The sequence below is a fragment of the Berkeleyomyces rouxiae genome, assembly GCF_048999995.1.
Source record: "Berkeleyomyces rouxiae strain 22BRR77 chromosome Unknown BrBRR77_ptg000002l, whole genome shotgun sequence".
NCBI lineage: Eukaryota > Fungi > Ascomycota > Sordariomycetes > Microascales > Ceratocystidaceae > Berkeleyomyces > Berkeleyomyces rouxiae.
Genome location: NW_027396492.1, coordinates 5,292,164 through 5,313,366, shown reverse-complemented (window position 1 = coordinate 5,313,366; position 21,203 = coordinate 5,292,164). Strand labels below are relative to the sequence as shown.

General features: G+C 49.1%; 7 protein-coding genes across 7 annotated transcripts; 4 read left to right on the top strand and 3 right to left on the bottom strand.

Moving 5' to 3' along the window:
* Nucleotides 1–659: 659 nt before the first annotated feature.
* On the top strand, nt 660–896 carry BROUX77_003037 (uncharacterized protein; the record flags this gene model as incomplete). Its single annotated transcript, XM_073747644.1, has 1 exon — nt 660–896. One exon carries the CDS (start codon nt 660–662, stop codon nt 894–896), a length of 237 nt encoding a protein of 78 aa, XP_073608119.1.
* Nucleotides 897–4,866: 3,970 nt separating this feature from the next.
* Nucleotides 4,867–5,693, top strand: BROUX77_003036 (uncharacterized protein; the record flags this gene model as incomplete). Its single annotated transcript, XM_073747643.1, has 2 exons — nt 4,867–5,104; nt 5,194–5,693. The coding sequence occupies 2 exons, from the start codon at nt 4,867–4,869 to the stop codon at nt 5,691–5,693; spliced, it is 738 nt and encodes a 245-aa protein (XP_073608118.1).
* Nucleotides 5,694–5,934: 241 nt separating this feature from the next.
* BROUX77_003035 (uncharacterized protein) lies at nt 5,935–7,281 on the bottom strand (the record flags this gene model as incomplete). Its single annotated transcript, XM_073747642.1, has 1 exon — nt 5,935–7,281. The coding sequence occupies one exon, from the start codon at nt 7,279–7,281 to the stop codon at nt 5,935–5,937; it is 1,347 nt and encodes a 448-aa protein (XP_073608117.1).
* Nucleotides 7,282–8,417: 1,136 nt separating this feature from the next.
* BROUX77_003034 (uncharacterized protein) lies at nt 8,418–9,784 on the bottom strand (the record flags this gene model as incomplete). The annotated part of the gene is made up of 2 exons (XM_073747641.1): nt 8,418–8,614; nt 8,728–9,784. 2 exons carry the CDS (start codon nt 9,782–9,784, stop codon nt 8,418–8,420), a joined length of 1,254 nt encoding a protein of 417 aa, XP_073608116.1.
* A 5,139-nt stretch (nt 9,785–14,923) lies between these two features.
* Nucleotides 14,924–16,127, top strand: BROUX77_003033 (uncharacterized protein; the record flags this gene model as incomplete). Its single annotated transcript, XM_073747640.1, has 2 exons — nt 14,924–15,681; nt 15,752–16,127. The coding sequence occupies 2 exons, from the start codon at nt 14,924–14,926 to the stop codon at nt 16,125–16,127; spliced, it is 1,134 nt and encodes a 377-aa protein (XP_073608115.1).
* Nucleotides 16,128–19,072: 2,945 nt separating this feature from the next.
* Nucleotides 19,073–19,567, top strand: BROUX77_003032 (uncharacterized protein; the record flags this gene model as incomplete). The annotated part of the gene is made up of 1 exon (XM_073747639.1): nt 19,073–19,567. One exon carries the CDS (start codon nt 19,073–19,075, stop codon nt 19,565–19,567), a length of 495 nt encoding a protein of 164 aa, XP_073608114.1.
* A 94-nt stretch (nt 19,568–19,661) lies between these two features.
* Nucleotides 19,662–20,804, bottom strand: BROUX77_003031 (uncharacterized protein; the record flags this gene model as incomplete). Its single annotated transcript, XM_073747638.1, has 1 exon — nt 19,662–20,804. One exon carries the CDS (start codon nt 20,802–20,804, stop codon nt 19,662–19,664), a length of 1,143 nt encoding a protein of 380 aa, XP_073608113.1.
* Between the last annotated feature and the right edge of the window lie 399 nt (nt 20,805–21,203).

Here is a 21,203-nt window from a genome sequence, read left to right as displayed (position 1 = left end):
ATGGCTTTTTTTTTATTTTGCTTTGTGCCTGTTATTCCATCAAGTGACCTTGTCAACAAGTCAGTTTTCACATTGTCAAGTTTATTTTCCAAGAACAACAACAAAAACAACGTCATCTTTTTTCTCACAAGCCTCTAGTCTTCTCGCATCTCTCGAGCTTCACCTTGACTATCGCTAGGGTTACCATACCCCACCATGCCAGGCATCAGCTCTCCGGGACGGAACAAAAACACCATCAAAACAAACAAACACTCCATCAACCAAGGGATAGCTACGCCTGTCAAAGCAAGCCACAAAACAAGAAACACCCACTCACTGTTTTTGCGCAATCAGTAATGCGCTTGGCTTCCACAGCCATTCCTTGTGCGCCAAAGGGAAACATGGTAGCAATCCACCACTGTCCTTAGTGCGAACCAGTCGGCATGTTGACATTAGAGCCATGCCATGGGGACAATCTCGTGTGTAAACAAAGACGAAAAAGAAATTAATAAAGCGTATGGACTGAGCTCTTGCTGCGCTCGTGAACGTCATCAAGTCTGTCGGTCGTGCACGGCGTCCTTTGCGTTTTTTTCTTTTTCTTTTTGATGATCTGCAACCACCGCAATCTCATCCGCCAGCTTGCACTCCACCCTCCGAAGAAGCTCCATCCCGCCGCTGCCATGTGGACACTGGCATTGAAGCAGCAGGCTTTTTCGCGGTCATCATGGCATATGGTGATGACTGCTGTGTCTATTGCTGTTACTCTATTCACCATCATCAGCAATCTTGTGCTTTTGACGGCGGGCCGGCATGTTTCTGGCCGCGGCACCAGTCATGAATCGATTTTGCTATCGGGTCTTGCTCTGGCATCTGTGGGTACTTCTTTCGTGACCTCAGCTTGCTGGGATATATGTTAACCAGTAACACAGTTCCGGGGTATCGTGATACATGACCAACCACATCGTGGTACACACACACCCCCTGCATTAGCGGTTTCGGCACCGCCACATAGTGGTATATACCCCATGAACAACCAACAAACACTTTCAATAACTTCACAAGCCGACCACAGCTCGGTTGGCTTCACGAATCGCATTGATCAACAACGGCGTCCGCGCAATAGAGCCAACAGCACGTTTGAGTTTGCCGTCCAAATCGCCATTTTTCCTCGGTCGGTCAGTTGGATATACCCTGACGCATCACCAACGGCTGGTCACACAGGAATACTCTTGCCGGCATCAGCTGAGTCTTCTTCTTCGCGACTGCTTTTCAAGCCTCGGCTGGAGTTGATTAATATAGCAAAAGCTGTTGGGCTGCCGCGAAGTGAATGGGACTGCGGGTTGCATCTCACGGATCATGGCTTTAGCAACAACAGTCATGGAGACAATGCTGTCACAGCTAGTGCCAGTCGCCAAGAAAGCCCCAAATGCACAAACCCGTTCTTTCAAGCCTGGATGCAGCCACCGCTCGCAGAAAAGGCCCTGCCACTCGGGCTTGGAACAGGGTGCTTAGAATTGGCGGTAGTACTAGGTGTCATCGCTCTTCTGGTAGAAGTCATCATAACTTGGCGGCCAGAACTGCTTTTATCCAACAAAAGCCCAAGCTTACCTAACAGTCCGACGGAATATGCGTCACGTTCCAAGACTATTTGCTTTGGCAATAGCGGCAGGCTGCAAGAAATCCTATCGGCAATGCATAGGAACCAAGACAGTCACAGCAATGCATTACGCCAGAAGCAATGGGCGCCCTTGAGAATGACTATTTCATCGTTGCTGTGCGTGGCTGTTGGCTTAGGTCATTACAACATTAGCCTCGTAACAGCACAGTTGCTCAGCATGTTGCGCCTGGTCGACGCAAGCATGATCCCAGAACTGACACTCCACGTCCACGGATGGGGTCATGTAGCTCTTTTGAGCACATCTTTTGGACTGTCGTTGGCCACGGTGGTTGGATGGGCGGGCATGATACTGCTGAGCCCCAATACCAAGGGCCAAGATTATGAAGCGTTACAGACTGACCAGCAACAACGAGTGGATACCCAGCGTGATATCAACGAGGGATATATTAGCCACGGATATCGCTGTTACAGTGATAGCCAACAAACTCTCGTTGGAGGCGTGAGCCGATCATCGTACTATTCTGAACGGCGACGTGGGTACCTGGGATTTCACTCTGAACGACGAAAAGGATACTCTGGATATGCCTCCAAAAGGCGACTTTATTCAGAGGTCAACTCTGAGAGATGGCGTTCTGCAAGTAGCTCGACTCGCACACCAAAAGAATGCGACAATGGCCCTCTCTTAGGTTACACTTACGGGCCTGGAGTCGGGTTGGGAATATGGAGCAATACAACCCAGATTGTATCCAAGACCTTTGGTCAGCCAGCATTTGGCACTAAGCCCATATCACCAGAGAGCTTGATTGTACCTGGGTGGGAGGAGGACGAGGGCATTGATGATGATGATGATGAAGAAACGAAGCCGGGAAAGCAAACAGGCACTCACGGATGGCCGGGGTGGGCTGAAGGATCCAAGAGACAAAACAGTCTCTTACTCGAGGGAAGGTAGTCGAGGTTATCATAACGAGTGAGAAGGCCAAGGTTTGTATGCAGCTGTTTATCTTATTGGTTAATTGAATTGACTATACATGACTATGTATGTACAAACTAGACAAGTGTTAGGATGTATGATGTCCTGGTGCTTGTGCATGTGGGTGGTGCAGATGTGCATGGCGAGGTCGCTCTGGCCTTGGTCCAAGGATTGGCAGTGCATGACAGAGGCAGCTGAGAAGTGGCCGTGGGAACTATATGCTACAGCACTTGTGCATATTGCAGCATGTTTTTGTGGCCGTTGTCTTTGCTGTCGTCCCTACTTTGGACAGTGTGTCTCGGAGAATGGCTTGCAGATACAAATGCACAACATGCACACCAAGTGCATGCACATTTGACTCGCCAATTTTACAGCCCATTCTCTCCTGTGGCATTGAAGGATGTATCGGCATTGAAGTGGCAAACAGGCTCTCTCGTCTGAATTACTCGATTGGGGAATCCGTTCTTGACAAAGAGGAAGCCCAGGACGGGCCGACCATCACGGGGCAGAAAGGGAGGATTTCCGGCCTGCTTGAAGGAGTGTTGGCAGTGGAGAGAACAAGGACAAGAACAGGGAGAGACCAAGTGCCACAGAGGAGAGCGAAAGCGCCGATCAATACACGATGTGTAAGGAGGAAAATTTGGTTACCGCAAGTCTCCCTTGCTGTTCTAGTCAAGTCTACCATAATGCAGGGTTGAAGGGAAGACGACTGACTGGGAGAACTGGAAAGAAGTCTCACAGCAGGGACAGCAGGACCTCAACACACAAATGAGAGACAGTTAGGGCTGCAATTAGGGCTTGTCTGCAATTAAACACGTTGCAAGCCACGATTTAGTAGCTGTCATCACCCGTAGCGATGTAATTCAGGCTATTGCCGTAGAGTGAGGTAGTGCGTGTTTTCGGCTCACATTTCTTAGGCGTGTCTGCCTACCTATATGAATATACATATATGCATATATGACTATCGTGTACATCCAGTGTATAGTTATAGTGACTTAAAGCAGCCGGTGAAAGACCCCGAACAGCAGATGTAGCATTTCACCGTCGCATCTTACGGTGGCGTTGTATTTTCCGTGCAGTGGGTTTCTCGCTTTTGGCTCTGCACAATTCTGGGAGGAGCCATGGCCGGATCGCCAGTAACTAAAAGTACTTGTATACAACGATTAATCATGTAACTAGTCACAAACGCAGTCTCGGTGCCACTGCCTCCGCCCGCTTGCTTCCCGAGTCAACAACCCCATTCTGGGACCCTGCCTGCCTTGTTCTGCTCCTGCCTTCGACTCGTCTAGGATTCCAAGACCCCGCCATTGTCTTATTACGTTGGCCTCATTTACCCCCAACCATTGACTTTCTGTCATTATTTCTCTCCAAGTCACACATCGTATCGCCTTGCATTACATTGCAACACGTTATCGGGCCAAAGACACCACTCTCATTGGCTTTTTTCTTCGCTCATTTGATTCCTTTTTGCTGTCAGGCTTTCGTTGTGATCTGGGCCAGACTCTCGCTATGCAAGCAGCTGCGTACATGCATACGCCAACATGTATGTAGCATGGCATCCCACCATCTTCTGACCCTCATAAATCCACCAGCAGTGTGCTAACCTCTTTTTCTGGTCTCTCTTCTCTTCCATATATTGCCGGTGCTTCTCGCCGTGTCCGACTCATGCTCCTCTATTTTCTTTATCCTTGTCTCATTCTCTTTGTCTAGCTAGCAAATTCTCGCCACCCTTTGTTCCATCACCTCACCCTGCTAATACCAACAATTAACTGTCAACTACCAAGAGTTAGTTATACAACATGCCAAACCACTATACCCGATTCGGCATTGTGATTGATTCCGCTGGACATATTGGTCTTGAAATCGGTACGTCTACACCACTGTCACAGCACAAAACCACAAAACAGGGTCTTTCAGCTGTGCTTGTTGTGTGTGCTCTTTGCTTCGTTTACTTCTTCTTCCTTCTTTCTTCTCCCCTTTCCCCTCTCCCGCCAAAAACCCCATTGTCAGGCAGGCAGGCCTGTCCAGGTCTTAGAATTACCCAAGTAGGTAATTTTACAATTTCATAGCTATGGCTTGGCCTGCAAGAAGAGGGTCTGTTCACCCCTTGCTTCTGTTGTAGCCTGCTTCACAAGTCCCGCCAGTTTATGCAGCCATTCTGTCGCTGGTCAGATAAAAAAGAACTAGGTCGATCCTATTATTGTGCTTCCATCTAACCCTACATCTTCATGCTCCAGTCCGTCAGATAACACTCCAGTATACTGGATCTACATTGGACAATGGCCCCCTGTTATTGTATATGACGTCAAGCTCAAACGCCGCTGTCGGCCAGGCAATGATCTCTCTCCTGAGTGACCCACAAGTGATAGCGTCAAGAGCTTTACATGTTCATGGTGGCAAAGTCACGCTTAACATTGAGGTGGTCGACCTAGCCAACGTAGCCTCCATAGATCGCTTCACAAGAACCATAATTGAGAGGCATCGTGGCGAGATAGACTTCATAGTGAACAGCATGGGACTCATGCTTCCAAGTTATGGTAAGCAAGCCACACCAAAAAAAGGAAAACCGCCCGGAGCCTCAAAGAAAAGGACCTACCACTGACAGATACTCCCGTCGATTGACCAGACTTCAATTCCGCTGAGGCAACATTAAATCATGACGTAGTAGGTTCACTTGCCATCAGCACCTCGTTCAATCCCTATATGCGCCCTGGTACCGGTCACATAATTTTACCTTCACACCCAACCGACACGTTCAAATACTTTCCACCCACATGTGCATCGCTTTTTCTTAACTCGAAGACATCACAAGATGTGCTTGCTATTATGGATGCCTTTACCTCTTCAGCTCAGCGCGGTGTCGTCATAGATGAGGGTTGGGTGGCAAACTCATATGCTATGGGTCAGGCAGCCACATCGGTACTGGCACATGTCTTGACACTAGAGAATGAGTCCCAGGGCAACAAAGCCATGTTCAGCGCAGCTGCCATGACTCCAATTCATGGAATGCCAACAACTGGTACTCCAGCTGAAGCAATGGCACAGATGCCAGTCTGGCTAGTGCTAAAAGGATGTGGCGGGCGATCTGGGGGTCTATGGGAAAGCGGTATCGCGACATTTCGATAGAGTCTAAAAAGCCATCTGATAGGTAATCCATCGAACTAGTGGACTCACTTCAGCGATTCCTTTGAAAAAGAAATATAGGTAATGATATCAAGCCTCACACCTATTCATCCATCCACTGATGGTGTTGGTATTGAAACGTTGATTTCTGGTCCACAACATTTTGCTTCTTTTTACTCTCATCTCTATCCTTCTCCACTCCTTTCTTGGCTGGCACTCCCTGCACCTCTCAAGGGCACTCCTCTCATTCACTCATAAAGGCCAGCAAACTATACAGCCTTCCGTTCTCAATCCGACAACCTTCTTCATTCGGTGCGCGGCGGAAACCATCTTCCAACCATGACTCAATCAACTGCTTACTCACACCCTTGAAGTTCTGCTGCATCACCATTATCACGGCCTGCGTGCATGGTGTTGTGCCCGAGTCATCAGTCGTCGCTGCTTGCAGAATCTTCTTGGGGAGGTGCGACCCATGTATCTCAGGCTGTGAGCACACTAGCTCCTCAAACTCATCGGCTTCTTCACGACCATCGTTCGCCTCCCTAGTATCAGCACTTAAACTGCCAGCTTCCAACACAGGTGGTAAATCGTCGGCACAACATCTTGGACCGAGCACACAAGATGACGACGTGCCATCAGCGCTGCTACTGCTACTGTTAGGACGCAGAGGTAGAGATAGCGTTGGCGTTCCGAGACTCAAGGATATTATAGCCAAGTCATCATCAGTGCAGCAAGTAGATGTGCTCCTTGCACAAGAAGGCCTCTTAACTTTGGATATTCTGCTCAATGTCTGATTCATGAAATAGTTCATCTCTGGTGGTGTCATTGGGAAGACTTCTATCCTAGGGTTAGGGTCTATCATGAGGGCTTCTGGATTGGTAGCGCCAGAAGCTTCGAGGGAGTTCGAGAACATGGGCGAGTTGTGGAGTGGAGATTGACGGACGAGCGCTGCCTCGAAGGGGTATTGTGATAGAAGAAGCTGTTCTGGGGGCTGCGCTGCTACTTGTTGAAGACCTTGTGCGCCTCTTGCATTTGAGGCTATCATATTACTGCCTGTAAAAGCGGCAGCCGTAGAATCAATACTGCTATTCGACGGCGCAGCAGTCTTTGCAAAAGCCTGCACCAAAACACCGGGACCAGATGTCGCAAGTATGGTGCTGTGACGGCCGCACCGCTCCATTTCGGACTTGAGAGCAGCCACCTCGGCGCGTAGCTGGTCGATGGTTGCCTTGTTCTCGCAAGCGAGGCTTTCTAGCTCCTCCAGGCGCATGCGCTGCTGGGCCCGATGGCGGCGCTGGTTGTCGCGCACACGTTGTCGGGTGTGCTCGGCAGTAACTCGCTTGCGGCGGTTCTTTTTGCCAGTAGCACCAGTCATGGCAGGTAAGCCAGCGGTACCGCTTCCAGTGTCGTCGTCGTCTGGGTCGTCGTCGTCGGGCGGGCAGGGTGCGGCGGTAGTGGCAGAGACATTGAGGCCATCGGGCCAAGACGGCTCGTGCGTGGAAGCCGTGCGGTCAAGGGCAAGGCTATTGGTGATGGCCAGGTCCATGTCTCTGACAAGTGTGTCGGAGGGAGGAAGCGTGTATTGAGCCATTATTTACTAGGCGAACGGTGCAGACAAGCAGCCGGACTTGAGTTGATGCAGGAAGCCAAAAAAGAAAGGCGCCGAAGCGAAGAGTGTAAATTGACGGGTAGGTGTAAGTCGACTGCGGGGGGAGGGACAGCAGCTGGTTAGTTCCCGCAGGCGGGCAATTTGAGGGTGTTGGAATGAGGCGGGAAGACACGATCGGGCCGGAATGAAGGGGAAAGTGGAAAAAAGGTCATGAAAATTCTGCAGCAGGGCACCATTCAAATCTGTCCTCTTTTTTCGACTTCTGGACAAGCATGAGTGTCTCGTGGAACGCAGTTTCCCAACGGATCGCGACACAGAATCGGGAGTTTGAGCAAGAAAAAAAGAAAGGAGGGTTTGTGGCCGTAAGGATGCGTGTGAAGCATCCACAGGTCAATACTGGCTGCTGGGGCGCTATAACACAGCGACGTACAGGGTCTTACAGAGCAGGTATTCCCTTGTTTTTTGGCGGCGGGGGGGAACTGCTCCCCCATAAGAACAAAAGGCGTAAAATCTTTGTAGACTCTGGTCTGTAAAACGCCGATTAAGAAAACGCCGGAGTCGATGACGTATCGTTTAAGCAGGAACTCGTGGGCCAATGGGAGACCCAACTACCGAGAAAAAGCGGGGGGTGGCGTCAAGCGTTTTTGGCCGCTCGCTGTTCGTGTAACGCGGCGTTTCCCACAGAAGCAAGGGAGGAAGGGAAATTGATAGTGGGTTTGGTGATATGGACAAGGAACACGCAATGGCAGAGAAAACGAAGACGGAAGATGCAGTTAGCTATTAAAAGGATGGAATCAGTCCGTAAGGTTGGTTCATTGTTCTGTTGAGAAGTTGAGGGATAATCTATAGACATGAGGAAGAATGAGAAGAATATACAAAGGAACGAAAGGGGGATAAGTACATGTGTAGAAGAGAAAAACGATGTGCCAAAAAAATGAATCGCAAACCACCGCCTGCTTGGAAAGGACCGGCCAAACATTGGAAAGATGAAAAGTATACAACAAGAAAACAAGAATATAACAAAGAACCCCAGAAAGAGGTCTTTGGTCCAAGGACGCAAAAAACAGTCTAGGGGAAGTCACAAATAACCAACTACGACAAGGGGAAGATGCGGTTTGTCATAGCAGCAACGATACCGTGCCAAATGCGCCAGCTAACACCAGTAGTCTGCCATTTACAGAGCTCCGTGGGGAGCCATTGACGCCTGTCACTCGCGGGGTTTTGGCTTTGACAACCACGTTATTCGCAAGCGAGTCCTGGCGCGACGTCCATACCTGTTCTGTGAAGTTGCACGTCCACACGATATAAGTGGCAGCTGAGAGAACACAAGAAAACAATGTTAGCAAACTATTCGATTTGGAAACGCGATGGGAGGGTACAGAGATGATGGGAAGAAAAGGAAAACGGAAAGGAGATGGGGTGACTCACGACCCATAGGAAAGCCTGCCTGCGTGATGCAGCTTGAGCACAGCGCCGCTATGCGGGCTACGTTGAAGCTGTCGTTGGAACACACGCAGTCCTCCTCTGCAGCTTGTACACGCTTGATGTCGATTCCGCTCAGCTGGCTATCCTTGACGGTACTGGTAGCTGCGGGTGTAGAGAGCTCTGTGGTGGACAGCACGCCCGAGTGTATGTTCTCGGTGCCTGCGGCGTTGCCAACGGCCAGCGGGTCGCCTGAATCTATAATAGTGGGCAGGCCAGCGTCGGGTGTAGAAGAGGACGGCAGCGGCGAGGGAGAAGGTGTCTCAGATGCGCTGGTTGTGGTTGTGGGTAGAGTTCTGTTGCCCCCATTGGTGAAGAGGGGGATGCTAGGGCGCAGGTTTCCAGTTGCTGGGATTCCAGTCCGAAAGCTGCCGGTGAAGGAAAACGATAGAGATCCATTTGTGCTACGGTCTGATGTATTTTGCGGCACACTCGGCCTAATTCCAGTGGGCACAAGAGTGGCAGATTTCGCAGAGGTCTGTCTCCAAATGCCCATGGTGGACGAGGCGCTGGTGGTTGCCGTCGGCTGTCGACTGGGCGTTATTGTAGAATTTCTCGCTGGTCTAGATTTGATGACAGTTCCATATTCTATCGGTGTGGTGTGCCGCTTGGTCGAATCAGGCTTTGTCTCCGCCGGCTGTGTCGTATTTGTGAAGCGGGAACGGTGGGTCAGAGACGCTTTCGGTAGCGGGACTTGTGGCGGTTCTGTGGCATGGGCGGTGCCGGAGTCGGCTGTGGGGGTCTGCGAATCTTTATACGGCATGGGCTCACGGCAATGAAGCTGGCGTATCTTGAGTCGTCGTTTCTCTGACTTGGAACCAACGGGAATCTGGCAGATGGTGGATAGCTCGACCATTGGTCCGCAGATGTCTATACACACGAGCGGGACATCATCCGGGACAAGTTTGGCGTTGTGTTCGACGGCTGATGATTGCATGGGGAAGGATAGACTGAGCAAAAGGCTCAGGAGAATGGTGGAGGTTTGCAGATTAGTTGATTTCATGGTGTGTGGAGATGCCTTGGGATGCCTCCCACTGTGGCATCTACAATCTGGGGGAGTGACTGACTGGCTGACCAACAAACAAGTAGGTAGATAAGTGAATGAAAGTGTAGAGTCAGGGGGAAAGAACCAGCCAGATATCACAGAGTGTCGAGATGAGAGAGCACGAATGGCACCAGGAGTTAAAGATGGTTGGGTGCTCTGTAGAAAGAAAGACTGGTTGAGAGTAGATACAGCCAGTATTCATGACGCCAAGTCAATAGATACCGTGTGTGTAGATGAAGGTGGGTAGCTAGTTTAGCTGCAGCTCTAGGCCAGCAGAGAACTGAAGAAGACCAACAGTGGCTAAAGAATGAGAGGCTGAGGAGGAAACTCAAGATTCGGTATGTTCACGATGCTGTTAGCAGTGCCATATCAGCCAGAATATAGACACGCAAACCTGGTGCTAGAGGGGGGGGCAGCAGAAGGGTTAGGGGGAGGGCGCAGACGAGGAGAAGAGGGAAACACAACGAGGAGGGAGGGAAGCGTTAAGATGAAAAGGACAACTAGACAGCGGCGGCCAGCGCAGACAGCACCAAAATGTCTAGCATTGAAGGCATCTTCCGAGCATGACGAGTCTTCCAGCCAAGCTCTGGCAGGCGGAGCGGAATGGGACAAGATACCAAACAACTCAAACGCTAACAACTAAAACACCAAACAGTAGGATACACGTCAGAACAGTGTTGGGTTAGGGTCGTGCGCCGGCTGTCACATAATGTAGTATACTAGTGTTTGTCGGCAACAGCTGATGCCGTGTGCTGCCTAGTTCCACGCGATCTACAAAATACAAGTCCTGATTCCTAATTGTGTGTATTGTTCAGTGAGATGATGGAAATGATGATGAGATGTCGTCAAATCGTGGTGTTGAAAGTTTAGTTAAAATCTGAATGTGTGCCCGTAGGGTTAGGGTCGTCGAGTCATCTCAACTGCGGCCTCATGCAATGCATGCCTTTTTTTGTCCCTCGAGTTGCTCGCATACATATTCCCTCGCCATTTTCCTCAGATTCTTCACATCCAACTGTGGCTTACTTGTCTTGCTTTTTTTGCAATGGCAGAGCTGAAACACGATGTGCCCCAGTCTTTGTTTCTAGTTTAAGCAATGGAGCCCGTCTCTACGATGGCTTGGCCCCAAGTTCAAGTAGACAAAAAATCACATGGAAAGGGAGGGAGGAAGTTCTTAGTCTTTTAGGGCGTTGTTGAAGTTTGTTCGTGAAACAACTCTGAAGAGCCCAAGAGCCAATCAGCAGAGATAACATCGGGTGTGGGTAAACATCGGGTGGACAACCTTGACTTGTACACTTCGAGACAAAAGGCTCGGATTAAAAAGTCTTAGAGCCACACGTTATACGAACTCCCTCGAAATAGAAACTTCGACAGATAGCACGGCCTAATTGATCGAGCAGTGCAATAGATACCGCTATTGTTCTCCTTTTTTTTGAAAGAAAGAAAGAGAGAGACATTGTCACACCAAAGAAAGACAAGAACGCAGGATATGAACAAATAGAGAGCTCTCCAAAAGCTTCGGGCAAAGTGAAGTGTAGCGAACAAATCCATAAGCGCTCACACCACATGTGATGCAATGTGTGTCTCGAGAGCTACTGATTGTCTGTCGATGAAGTTCTAGTGCTTAGACGAGCTTGGCAGACGCAGGAGAAACCTGGCATTTTGTACTCTGACATAGATAGTTGGGAGAGAGAGAGAGCCATGAATCATGCAACCTTTTTCAAGCCAAGTGCCCTTCTTGTGCGGAACTCCTCTCGAGCGGAACTCCTCGCTCGATTAAGAGTGGAGCATCTTGTAACGGAGGGAAGATGGATGTTCGACAAGTGTTGTCCACGAGGAGAATGGTTCGTTCTCCTGAGACTTGGTGATGTTCGCCGTGGATAGAACCTCCTGATCACGGCATTGCATAAACTCCCGATGGGCTGATTAACTGGTGTTCCTGATGTGCAACAGATCGGTCTTTTTTTTGTCGCGTTGCCGACTTTCTCGTGGAGATGTTCTGCCGACATGACGATGGCGAGTTGCATATGTTACATTATGTTCATTTGGGCCAAGTGCGTCTAAAAAGAGCAAGGGTTTGCCGCATGTGATCAGTAGCGCAACCCTAACAAGTGTGACATCTATATTAGGATTTAACCCATGGCAATTCTGTTACAGACGAGAAAGCCGCGCGCAATGACTTTTTGGAAGTGACACCACTACCCGGGCTAGACCCTACGATTAGTGTGGTTTTGCGGTTGGGGGGAGGGGGGCTTGACGGTGATATAAGGCTGGGGGTTTAGGGTGGTTTGCACAGACCCCGTGGTGTCAAGTGAGCCAAGATTGTGCTTCAGCAGCTTGTCCAGTTGTGAACATGGGGGATATGGAAAGGTTGTGGAGGTATGCACGATAGTACGCATGGGGATGGCTACAGCTTGATATGTATGTATGTACATATGTATGTACTTGATACTTTTTAGTGGCCTGGGTGTTCCTGTTTGTACGCGCTCCCGTTCCTGGTCAGAGTGTGAATCCTTAGCGGGAGAGGGAGGTGGCCTGAGAGGTGCTTAATGCGCTAGTAAGCCATCTGGATTGAAAGCAGACCACTTGTCATTTGTTGGCTCTATTGCGTCTATGAGGGTACATTTCTTCTCTTCATTTTGACAGTGACACATCTGTAGTGGGTAGAATGAGAGAAATACATGATATCTGCGCACAGTCGCCGTGACAAGACATGGCCCTTGACGAAAATCTTTGAATGACAGCGACCAGGCTGCTGGAGAAGTGGCGATGCACAAAGCCTAAAGGCCAATCGACACGGATGTCGTAGCTCAGTGTTGTGTAGTGCAGATATTTGGGCGAGAGTGAAGGCATACAGATTGAAAAAAATGGACGGCCAAGTTTGTCTTTTTAGAGTTGCGGCGAATGCAACTGCTGCGGTAAAAAGAAGCTTGGCATTATTGGGACACAGCTTTAAATGAGAGCCAAGAGCCAAGAAAGTTGTTAGCCTGTCCGGAGCTTTTGTTTTGTGTGTGATTGTGACAGCCATATGGATCAGGAAGCATGGCATGGAATGGAATATTATGGAGGAGAAACACAAAAGAAAAAGAGACTCGGCTTGAAGGAGGGGATGTGCAAACGAAAAAAAAAAGAAACTCGAGTTCGTGATACTGGGTTCTCGAGGGTTCTTGCACTTTTGCCGTGATGCTGCCGCTCCTGCATCTTTTCAAAATCTGATAAATCTGCATTAGTCACGGGCTGGTGCGTCTTCCTTTGTCTAGTGCCCCTTTTATGCTGCCCCGAATTCTCCGCCAACGACAGCCACCACCACTTACCAATCATGTAACAAGATTCTCTTTTTTTTTCGCTCTTGTTTTCTCCCCCCGACTTTATTTCCCTACAACGTGCGCTCAAAAATAAATCTCCGAATCGGTGTTGACAGCACCATCTTCCACCAGACAGCATACTTAGCGAGAGTAGGATAACTACGGGCTTTATGTTCCTCCGTCGGCAGCCCCCACAAGACTATAGGAAAAGCGGTCGAACAAAGGACTGGCCAATCTGGGTGGAGCTCCTGTGCGGAGAACGAAGAAGTAGTAGGCAGTGGAGCGGTTGGACGTTGTGGAGGGCGGTGAACGTGTGTTGGTGGGATCATTTGGGGCGGCACAGGCAGGCAGGATAAGCGGCAGAAATATTACATTGGGATATGGTGTGTATGTACTTTGTACTTTGTACTTGTACTTTGTATCTGTCTGTCTATTTCATTTTGTGTAGGCTCGCTTTGGATTCTGGACTCTTCCCCTGGTGTGCTCCTTTGTCCCCTGACCCCGACAAAAATATCACCCTGGAAGAACGCTATTGGCTGTCTTGGGCTATTTTCCTCGTCCTTTTTTGGTCCACCGCATTTTTCGTCCGTTCTTTTTTTTTCTCTTTTTTTTTTTTCTTTTTAATTTAGGTGTGTCCCAGCCCTTGGCCGTCCTGGGAGGCCTTTGGATGCCTGCGAGAACTTCTCTGCTTCTTCTTCACCTTCTTGTCGCTCTTCTTGAACTCCATCTTGATTTTTTATCGCTGTTGCTGTTGCCTTTTGGGCTTCACCCACCCTTGATATCAACGAGACTGCTCCTTTTCTTCTTTTGGTTTTGCTTCTGGCGACATATATATATATTTACGTACTCACTCTTGCTTGCTTTTGTCCGTCTTCGTTCCAGCATTGCAAGCATACACACACACGAGCGTCGCATCACACTGCATATCCACTCCGCCCATACATACCTCACTTCAGATTCAGACACAGACTCAGACGCAACGCAACCATTGGGGCCACCAAAGCGTCGTCCTCTGCACTCGGCCTAAACTAACTCGCCGAATCACAGACTGTTCTTGGCTGTTTTTTTACGCTGTCTATCTGCTGCCCGCTTTTTGTGACCGGCCTTCCCTAACTGTTCCCTAACCCGTGATCGACAACCCGACACACGTCCAGCGCCTCCTTCGTTTTGCTGTCCTTCGGTTCGGTTCATCGACATCTTGATGGGCATCGTTGTTTCTGGTTCTCGTGCACCATTACTAGCACCCACTAGCTTCACCACGCGCACCAGCGGCAGCTTCGTAACACGCCGTTGGACCGCAAACTCCGTCCTGCTGTACAGCCCCCGTTTCTCTCCTTTGCGCTGCCCTGGCTTCCGAGCCATCGCGATCCGAGCTAGTACTTCTTCTTGGCTCGTCCTGATCTTCCTTTCTGTCTCTCTCTTTCTTCCTTTCTTTTCCTCTTCTCCCCAGCCTTCTTCGCTGCGCGGACTTAGAACTGCTCACCAGCTTCTTTTCTTTTCTTTTTCACTTCTCTAATCCTTTTTTTTTCTTCTTCTCTCAACCGCCGGTCGGCCTTTTTTTATTTAATATTTTTTTCTTTTTTTAATTCCTTTTTTATTTTTTTTTTTTCTTTCCCTTCTCCCGTTAGTTGGTTTCTGTGTTGTAACCTTTTCGTGTGATACAATCTCGTTCACACACTTCACTACACCAGGGGACAACAATATTTCAGTCAGTCAGTTCAGTTCCGACTGCCTGTCTGTTAGAAAAACAAAAAAAAGATTATCATATCAGCATACTGCCAATCCCAGCACCACGATGCTCTCCAAGATGGCACTGGCAATGGCCCTCATGGCTGCCTCCATTGCTCGGGCCGGTGATATCATCAACTCACCTTTGGGCATAGACTCCTCGGGCATCCTGCGCTTGTCAGCCGCCGAAGCTACTCTCGAAAACTACAGCAACATTGTCAATATGCGCAAGCAAGCCGAGGTGTCAATGTCAAGTGGGATATCCACAGACAACGCCGTGTCGAACGAGACTGACTTGACCGATGTCAGCAACAAAGGCTCAACAAAGATTGACAGCCAGGACCTTTCTGAAGTTCCCCTCAACGCTGACGGCACCGTTGACATGGAAGCCTGGGACAGCTCTACAGAAAAGGCCTGCCAGGATGCTCTTTCGGGCACCACCATTGCCTCCAATCCGTCAGGCACTGGCATTTGCTACAATCTGGCCGCTCTCAACATTACTTCCGGTATCTTCCAGGCCGACTTGCGACTGTACAAGATCTCTGACCCATCTGGCGACTTTGCTGCTGTTCTGCCTTCAAATATTCAGGTCAAGCTGAGCTACGATGGTGCCTTTGTGTCTACTGTCGATGTCCTGAACAGCTCTGCTACCACAACCGCCTCGCCCACAGCTACAGCCTCCACTGTCCCCAGATCCATCAACTTATCGCCGCTGGGTAAACGTGACATGTCAGTTGAGCGTCGCGAAAACGCCGTCCCACTGCTGAAGCAGTACATGCTTGTGGGTCAGATCGACCCCGCAAGGATGGCCCCCGATATGTCTCTGTAAGTGTTACCTCTTTTTTATATCCCCGCGTCACTATCTAGCATGTCTAACACTCTCTGCTTCTCACAGTGCTTCTCTTGAGACTCTCGTCATGCCTATTCTGACCCTCAACGCCGCCGGCTCCACTGGAATCATCCAGACCAACGTATCATCCAACGAAGCGCTTTTTGTCAATGGTGTCTTCTCTCGCGAGGTCGTCATGTCTGACCTGTCGCTGGCCATGTGGGCTGTTGAGGCCGTACATGCCGAGCTGGCCAATGGTACTGTGGCATTTGTTCTCCCCGGCATGCAGCTGATGATCTATCCGATTGGTCTGGGCATTACCAGCGCCTGGATGGTGATTGGCCTTGCAGTCTATGGCTTTGGTACCTACGAGCGCTTCATGTACGCGGCGAGATATCGTAGGCAAAAGGCCATGGCTGGCCCTGCTGTCAAGACATTTTAGGGGTGTTTTCTATTTCTCCATTATCTTCTCCCTTCCACCCCCCTTTTTTTTTCTTACCACCTTTATACCATCACTACTCCTGCGTTCACGTTCTTTTGTCTTAGTTCCGTACTAAAATGAAGCTTTTTGAACGACCACGAGATACCTTTGTTTTTTTTGCTTTCTTCTGTTGTAACGGCCTTGGGTACTCTTTTTTATGTCATTGTTGTTGGCGTTCTGGATATGCACGAATCTATGCCCCAGCCTGTTTATTTTTTCCATATATATACTTGTACATAGCCTGTTTTGCACACGTACAAAAGATTCAATATCTCTGATATTATCATCCAATGTCATAGTACTACATAAAGTTCGTTTCCAGAAGAATTGTAAAACTCTTCGCCAGTGTGCTTTGTATCGGTAGGTGCCACATAATGACGAACCCAAGACATTATGCCAACGAAATGTTGAATTTCTCTTTATATTGAAGTCGTGGTCGAGTTTGGCTGCGCACAAATGCCTGGCTAGCAATGGCAACGTACTTGTAATCTATTGAACGCCGTTATCGAAGCCTCGTATATAGTAGAAGTTTGTTGTGCAAGAAGAAGGTTCGATAACCACGTCAGAATGACAGAGATCTTACGATCATCGTATGATTTCTTGGTATCGCTGCGTTTGTCAGTTGAGTAAGACTATGTAGGCATTCAGAGGTAAAAAGCTCTGTCAGTGGCATATATATTACTCTATGATGTAGGATCCGGGGCTATGATGATGCCTTTAGTAGTTACAATCTCGGTAACCACTCACTAATGAACCCTGAGAACTTGGAGAAGAGCCGCACACAAGGGGAGCTCATCCGAAGTTTGACAGCCATACAACTTACCTAATGCCTGAAAATGGTAATAGGGTACTTTTGTAGGCCAAAGATGGGACGGTTAAAAAACGAAAGACCAAGGATGTGGGAGAAACCCGTGAAATCCAACAGGTAGTTAGTTGTAGTGCAAAAAAAAGAAAACGATTTGGAGAATAGGTTGAGGCAAGCAAATAAAGAGAAAGCATGCGATTTGTACGTGAGGTTGGCCCTTGAATCTATTTCCTTGGCTCAAACTTGATCTCAAAAGTATCTGCAGTATCGCCAAGTTTTTTCCCTCGTGTCATACAACAGCGGTATACGGAAGTTTTCATCTCGTCACACGTCCCGTCAACCATATTGTATTAGAAGAGTGTCGTTGTTTTTAGAGCGTTGATGTGACAGTGAGATTATTTAATGAATAACCCTGGCACAACCCTAGCGATCTTTGTACCCAAGACAGCCAATGACATCAGCTTACCTGACGGGTAGTAGTTCTCTTGATCTAGCTTTTCTGAAATTTTGAGCCATCAACTAATAGTTGGATGAAAGTTGAGTTTGCTTGAAGATACATACCCTATTGTGAGACTGGCTGTGTATTTCTTAAGTAATATAGATTTTGTAGGACAAATGGATATGGTTTGGGGATACTAACAATGAGCTAGATTAGAGATGCGTGACAAAGTCGATGACCAGACCGTCATCGACTTTGTGGTACCGGCCTTGCTGATGATTTGCTCTGTATGACTCAGCCGGGGGTAACCATCACATCTGCCTAACGCGAGGCCTCTACTTGTTCACATAATAGTCAATTTCCCTTGACTACAACATGTTGACGCAAAGTTTATTCTCTCTGCCCTATCGCATCACCACCGAGATTAGAGTCGTATTCAAGATGGCCACCATGACCCTCTATACATCTGCGGCAAGCATGTGTATTTTTCAATTCGTCGTCTGGGTGCCCGTTTTTGCATTGATGGTCTCTGCCCACTCCAGTACGGGAATTTTCGGCCTGGCTTCCTGTAGCGCCCGGTGCTACGAACAGACGGCCGGATTAGTTGGTTGTGGCTTAAGTGACTTTACGTGCCTATGTCAAGCATGGAACACCGAGTTCAGCGCTCAGTACACAAGCTGCTTGATTGAGGGCTGCGTTGGTTCTCCTAGTACCATCTGTGAATATATCTTTATCGCCATAACTAATATATCCAAACATGTGCTAATATATAGCTTAGCTGTCGATGAACTGAAAGACAGAGTTTGTAGCGCGGCGTCTGCGCCCCCAGCAAACCCAAACTCGACTGTCTCTATTCTTCCAAGCATTATTGCTCCAACGGCTACTCTCTCGATATCTACAAGTACCAGTGTACCAAGTATTACCTCGCTTTCGCTTGAAACTGAGGCGACGTTTGAGTCCAGCGCCATGGCTACTAGCTCTGTAATCACCACCACTCATAGTCCGGGTACTGTGGGAATTGGCCAGTTAGAGACACTATTGACCGACTCAAGCCATGACACTTCGTCCTTGGGAATAGTGACAACTACGTCTGGGCCGAGCCCATCTGATGCCACTTCTGCCGCGGAACGGAGCGTGGCCAAGGGAAGTATTCTGGTGACTTGGATAGTTGGGGTTGTGGTTGCGATGGGAATCCAATATTCATGGGCGTTTTTAATCATGTACAGGGCGGCTATTGTAGCTAGCTAGTACATTGCAAATCTTGAAGCAGCATAATCTTTTGTCAGCCGAGCATGAGTATCGAAAATTGAACTGGCTAGATCGTGAGTCGAACGGCGTGCCTTGTGAATTTCCAAGCTTTATCAGCCGAGTTTGTGTGCATGTACATCTATCTCCATGATGCGGGGGATTGAAACCTACCGTGCTTCTTTGTCCGCATCGCGAACTTGCTCTACTTGTTATTGTTAACAAAAGGTTGTCCTGATTACAGTGATATCAGATCTCTCCTATCGACCAAAATGACATGCACAGTAAGACATGCGCGTCAGTCAGGCACGTTATGAACAAATTCTCTCTTCTATCATCAACCTCGAAAGACTACCTACTAACTAACTGGATATAACTACAAACAATAATACAATAGACGTCCCTGACATTCTCGCTATGATTCAAGAGCTCGCGAACTATGAAAAAGAGCCAAACTCTGTCGAGGCAACTGAGCAGAAGCTTCTCTCTACCATTGCCTTTGCTTCACCCGCCTCTACCCAGAGCCCAGACGACCTTAACGCCGTTGAGCCAACCACACCGTCACGTCCGGCTCGCTGCCTGATTCTTCTGGAGGGTGGTAAAGCCGCTGGTATGGCGCTCTATTTTTACAACTATAGCACGTGGCGCGCTAAGCCAGGCATCTACTTGGAAGACCTCTTTGTGCATTCGGCCTATCGTAAGCGGGGCTATGGTAAACGGCTGTTGGCTGAGCTGGCTCGTGCGGTTCTGGACATTGACGGAGGCCGGCTGGAATGGGTGGTGCTGAAATGGAATGAGCCGAGTATTAGATTCTATGAAAGCATTGGTGCTAAACGCATGGATGACTGGGTTGGCATGCGGGTCGACAATGAGGCGCTGGTGAGGCTAGCTGGAACACTCAATATGGAGTAGATTGTGACTCAAAGGAATGCCTTGATATACAGTTATATCAGCGGTGTCCCTATATTTTCTTTGCCACGCCAGTTCAAGTACAGTGCAGACTAGATCACCTCTTTTTCAACTTCGAATTTGACTCAAAGAACTTTTCAACTTGCTTCTGCTTTTGATGGCCTGGCGGAAGACCCGTTAAACTGTGAACTCCACTGAAGAGTGCGCTGTGCTTGGATGTTCCTTTCTTGAACTCCATCTCTATAGATCCCCAGGTATTTGTGCGCTTGAGGCTGACAGGATCTACCTTAGACGTCGAGGCAGAGTAATAGACAAAGCGGAAGATACGTTGGAGGTTGCGCGCTGTCAACGGTGACCACCGTTCAAGTCTCCAGGGCGACTGATCGATCAGGCCAGAGCGCCTGATGAACGGCCGCGACTTTTGCCGCTCAACGAGGGCAGTAGAGGCTCTGATATCATCGCCGAACTCCCACCAGGTTTCCCGTTTGTGTTTGAGTTCTTCTAAATACTTTTTGTCCACGGCGCGGCGTGGAGTGACTTCGAGCGGCTTGCCATTGTCAATGCCACAGGCTAGATTCTTGAGTCGCGCGAACCGTGTTTCTGTCATGGGAGGAATGATACGTTCCTTTGTGCGTCGCCACCATGCCGCCGTGCGGTATTTCTGGCTATTTTCGCTGAGTGGTGTGCCCCAGACTGAGAGTTCGGGAACTGTGCCGCGGGTAGGCGCGGCCTTGGTGAGGCCACTCTTCGGCCACATCACTTTGGGAACAGAGTTTTGCTGGTCAACTTGAGTTTTGAGATAGTCGCCCAGCTTTTCAATCGGCCATTGGGTAAGAATGCGTGTGCGCTTGGGCCCGAGCTCTTGTTTTTTGAAGTTGATCATCTCCTGCGTCAGTTGCTCCTCGACAGCATCTGCATTTCGGGGGCCGTCTGGACGCATGAAAGCGTTTAATCGCCGGATGCGATGCTCACCGATGCGACCAAAGGTCAGCAGCGCAATACGATACATGCGATTAAGCTCGCCGGCGTTGGCGGCACGTATGGTGCGTAGGGCTGAGTAGCCATCGTCAATGTGTTCGTCAACGCGAGTCTCACGAAATTGGTTGACGCGAAACTTGTGGAAAATCTGGCCACGCACGTATTGACGGCAGGGTCGAGGGAGGTAGGAGGCTTCCCGCAAGAGGTGCCGATATAAATGAAGTTTTTGAATCGGCTTTTGCAGGGGGATCTGGAAAGACATTGTGGACACAGGCGGGGGTGGGGTCGAAGAAGGGAAGATGCCGCCACCGCGCGCGATGGCAAAAGAGAGAGCCTAGAGGAAAAGACGTCGTAGACCAAGCAGGGGAGCCAGTATCTAGAAGCTCGTGGCAAAGCTTCGAAGGGAACAGCATTGGTACTGCAAGAGAGGAGGCTCTACAGTGGGTGAAGCTTGTGGTCAATGGTTTGCTGCTCGAGTTACACAGAAAAAAGCAGCGCCACCGATTCCAGCCACATGTGGCGTTGGTGAACCAGGACGCGTCACGCCCTCCCTGTGCAGGGGGGCATCTGCGCAAAAAAAAAACACGCTCTTGCCTCGGCGAGGCTGGCTGTCACGAAAACGACACGTCTGGTTTAATTGAATTTGCTTCTTTGCTTGCTT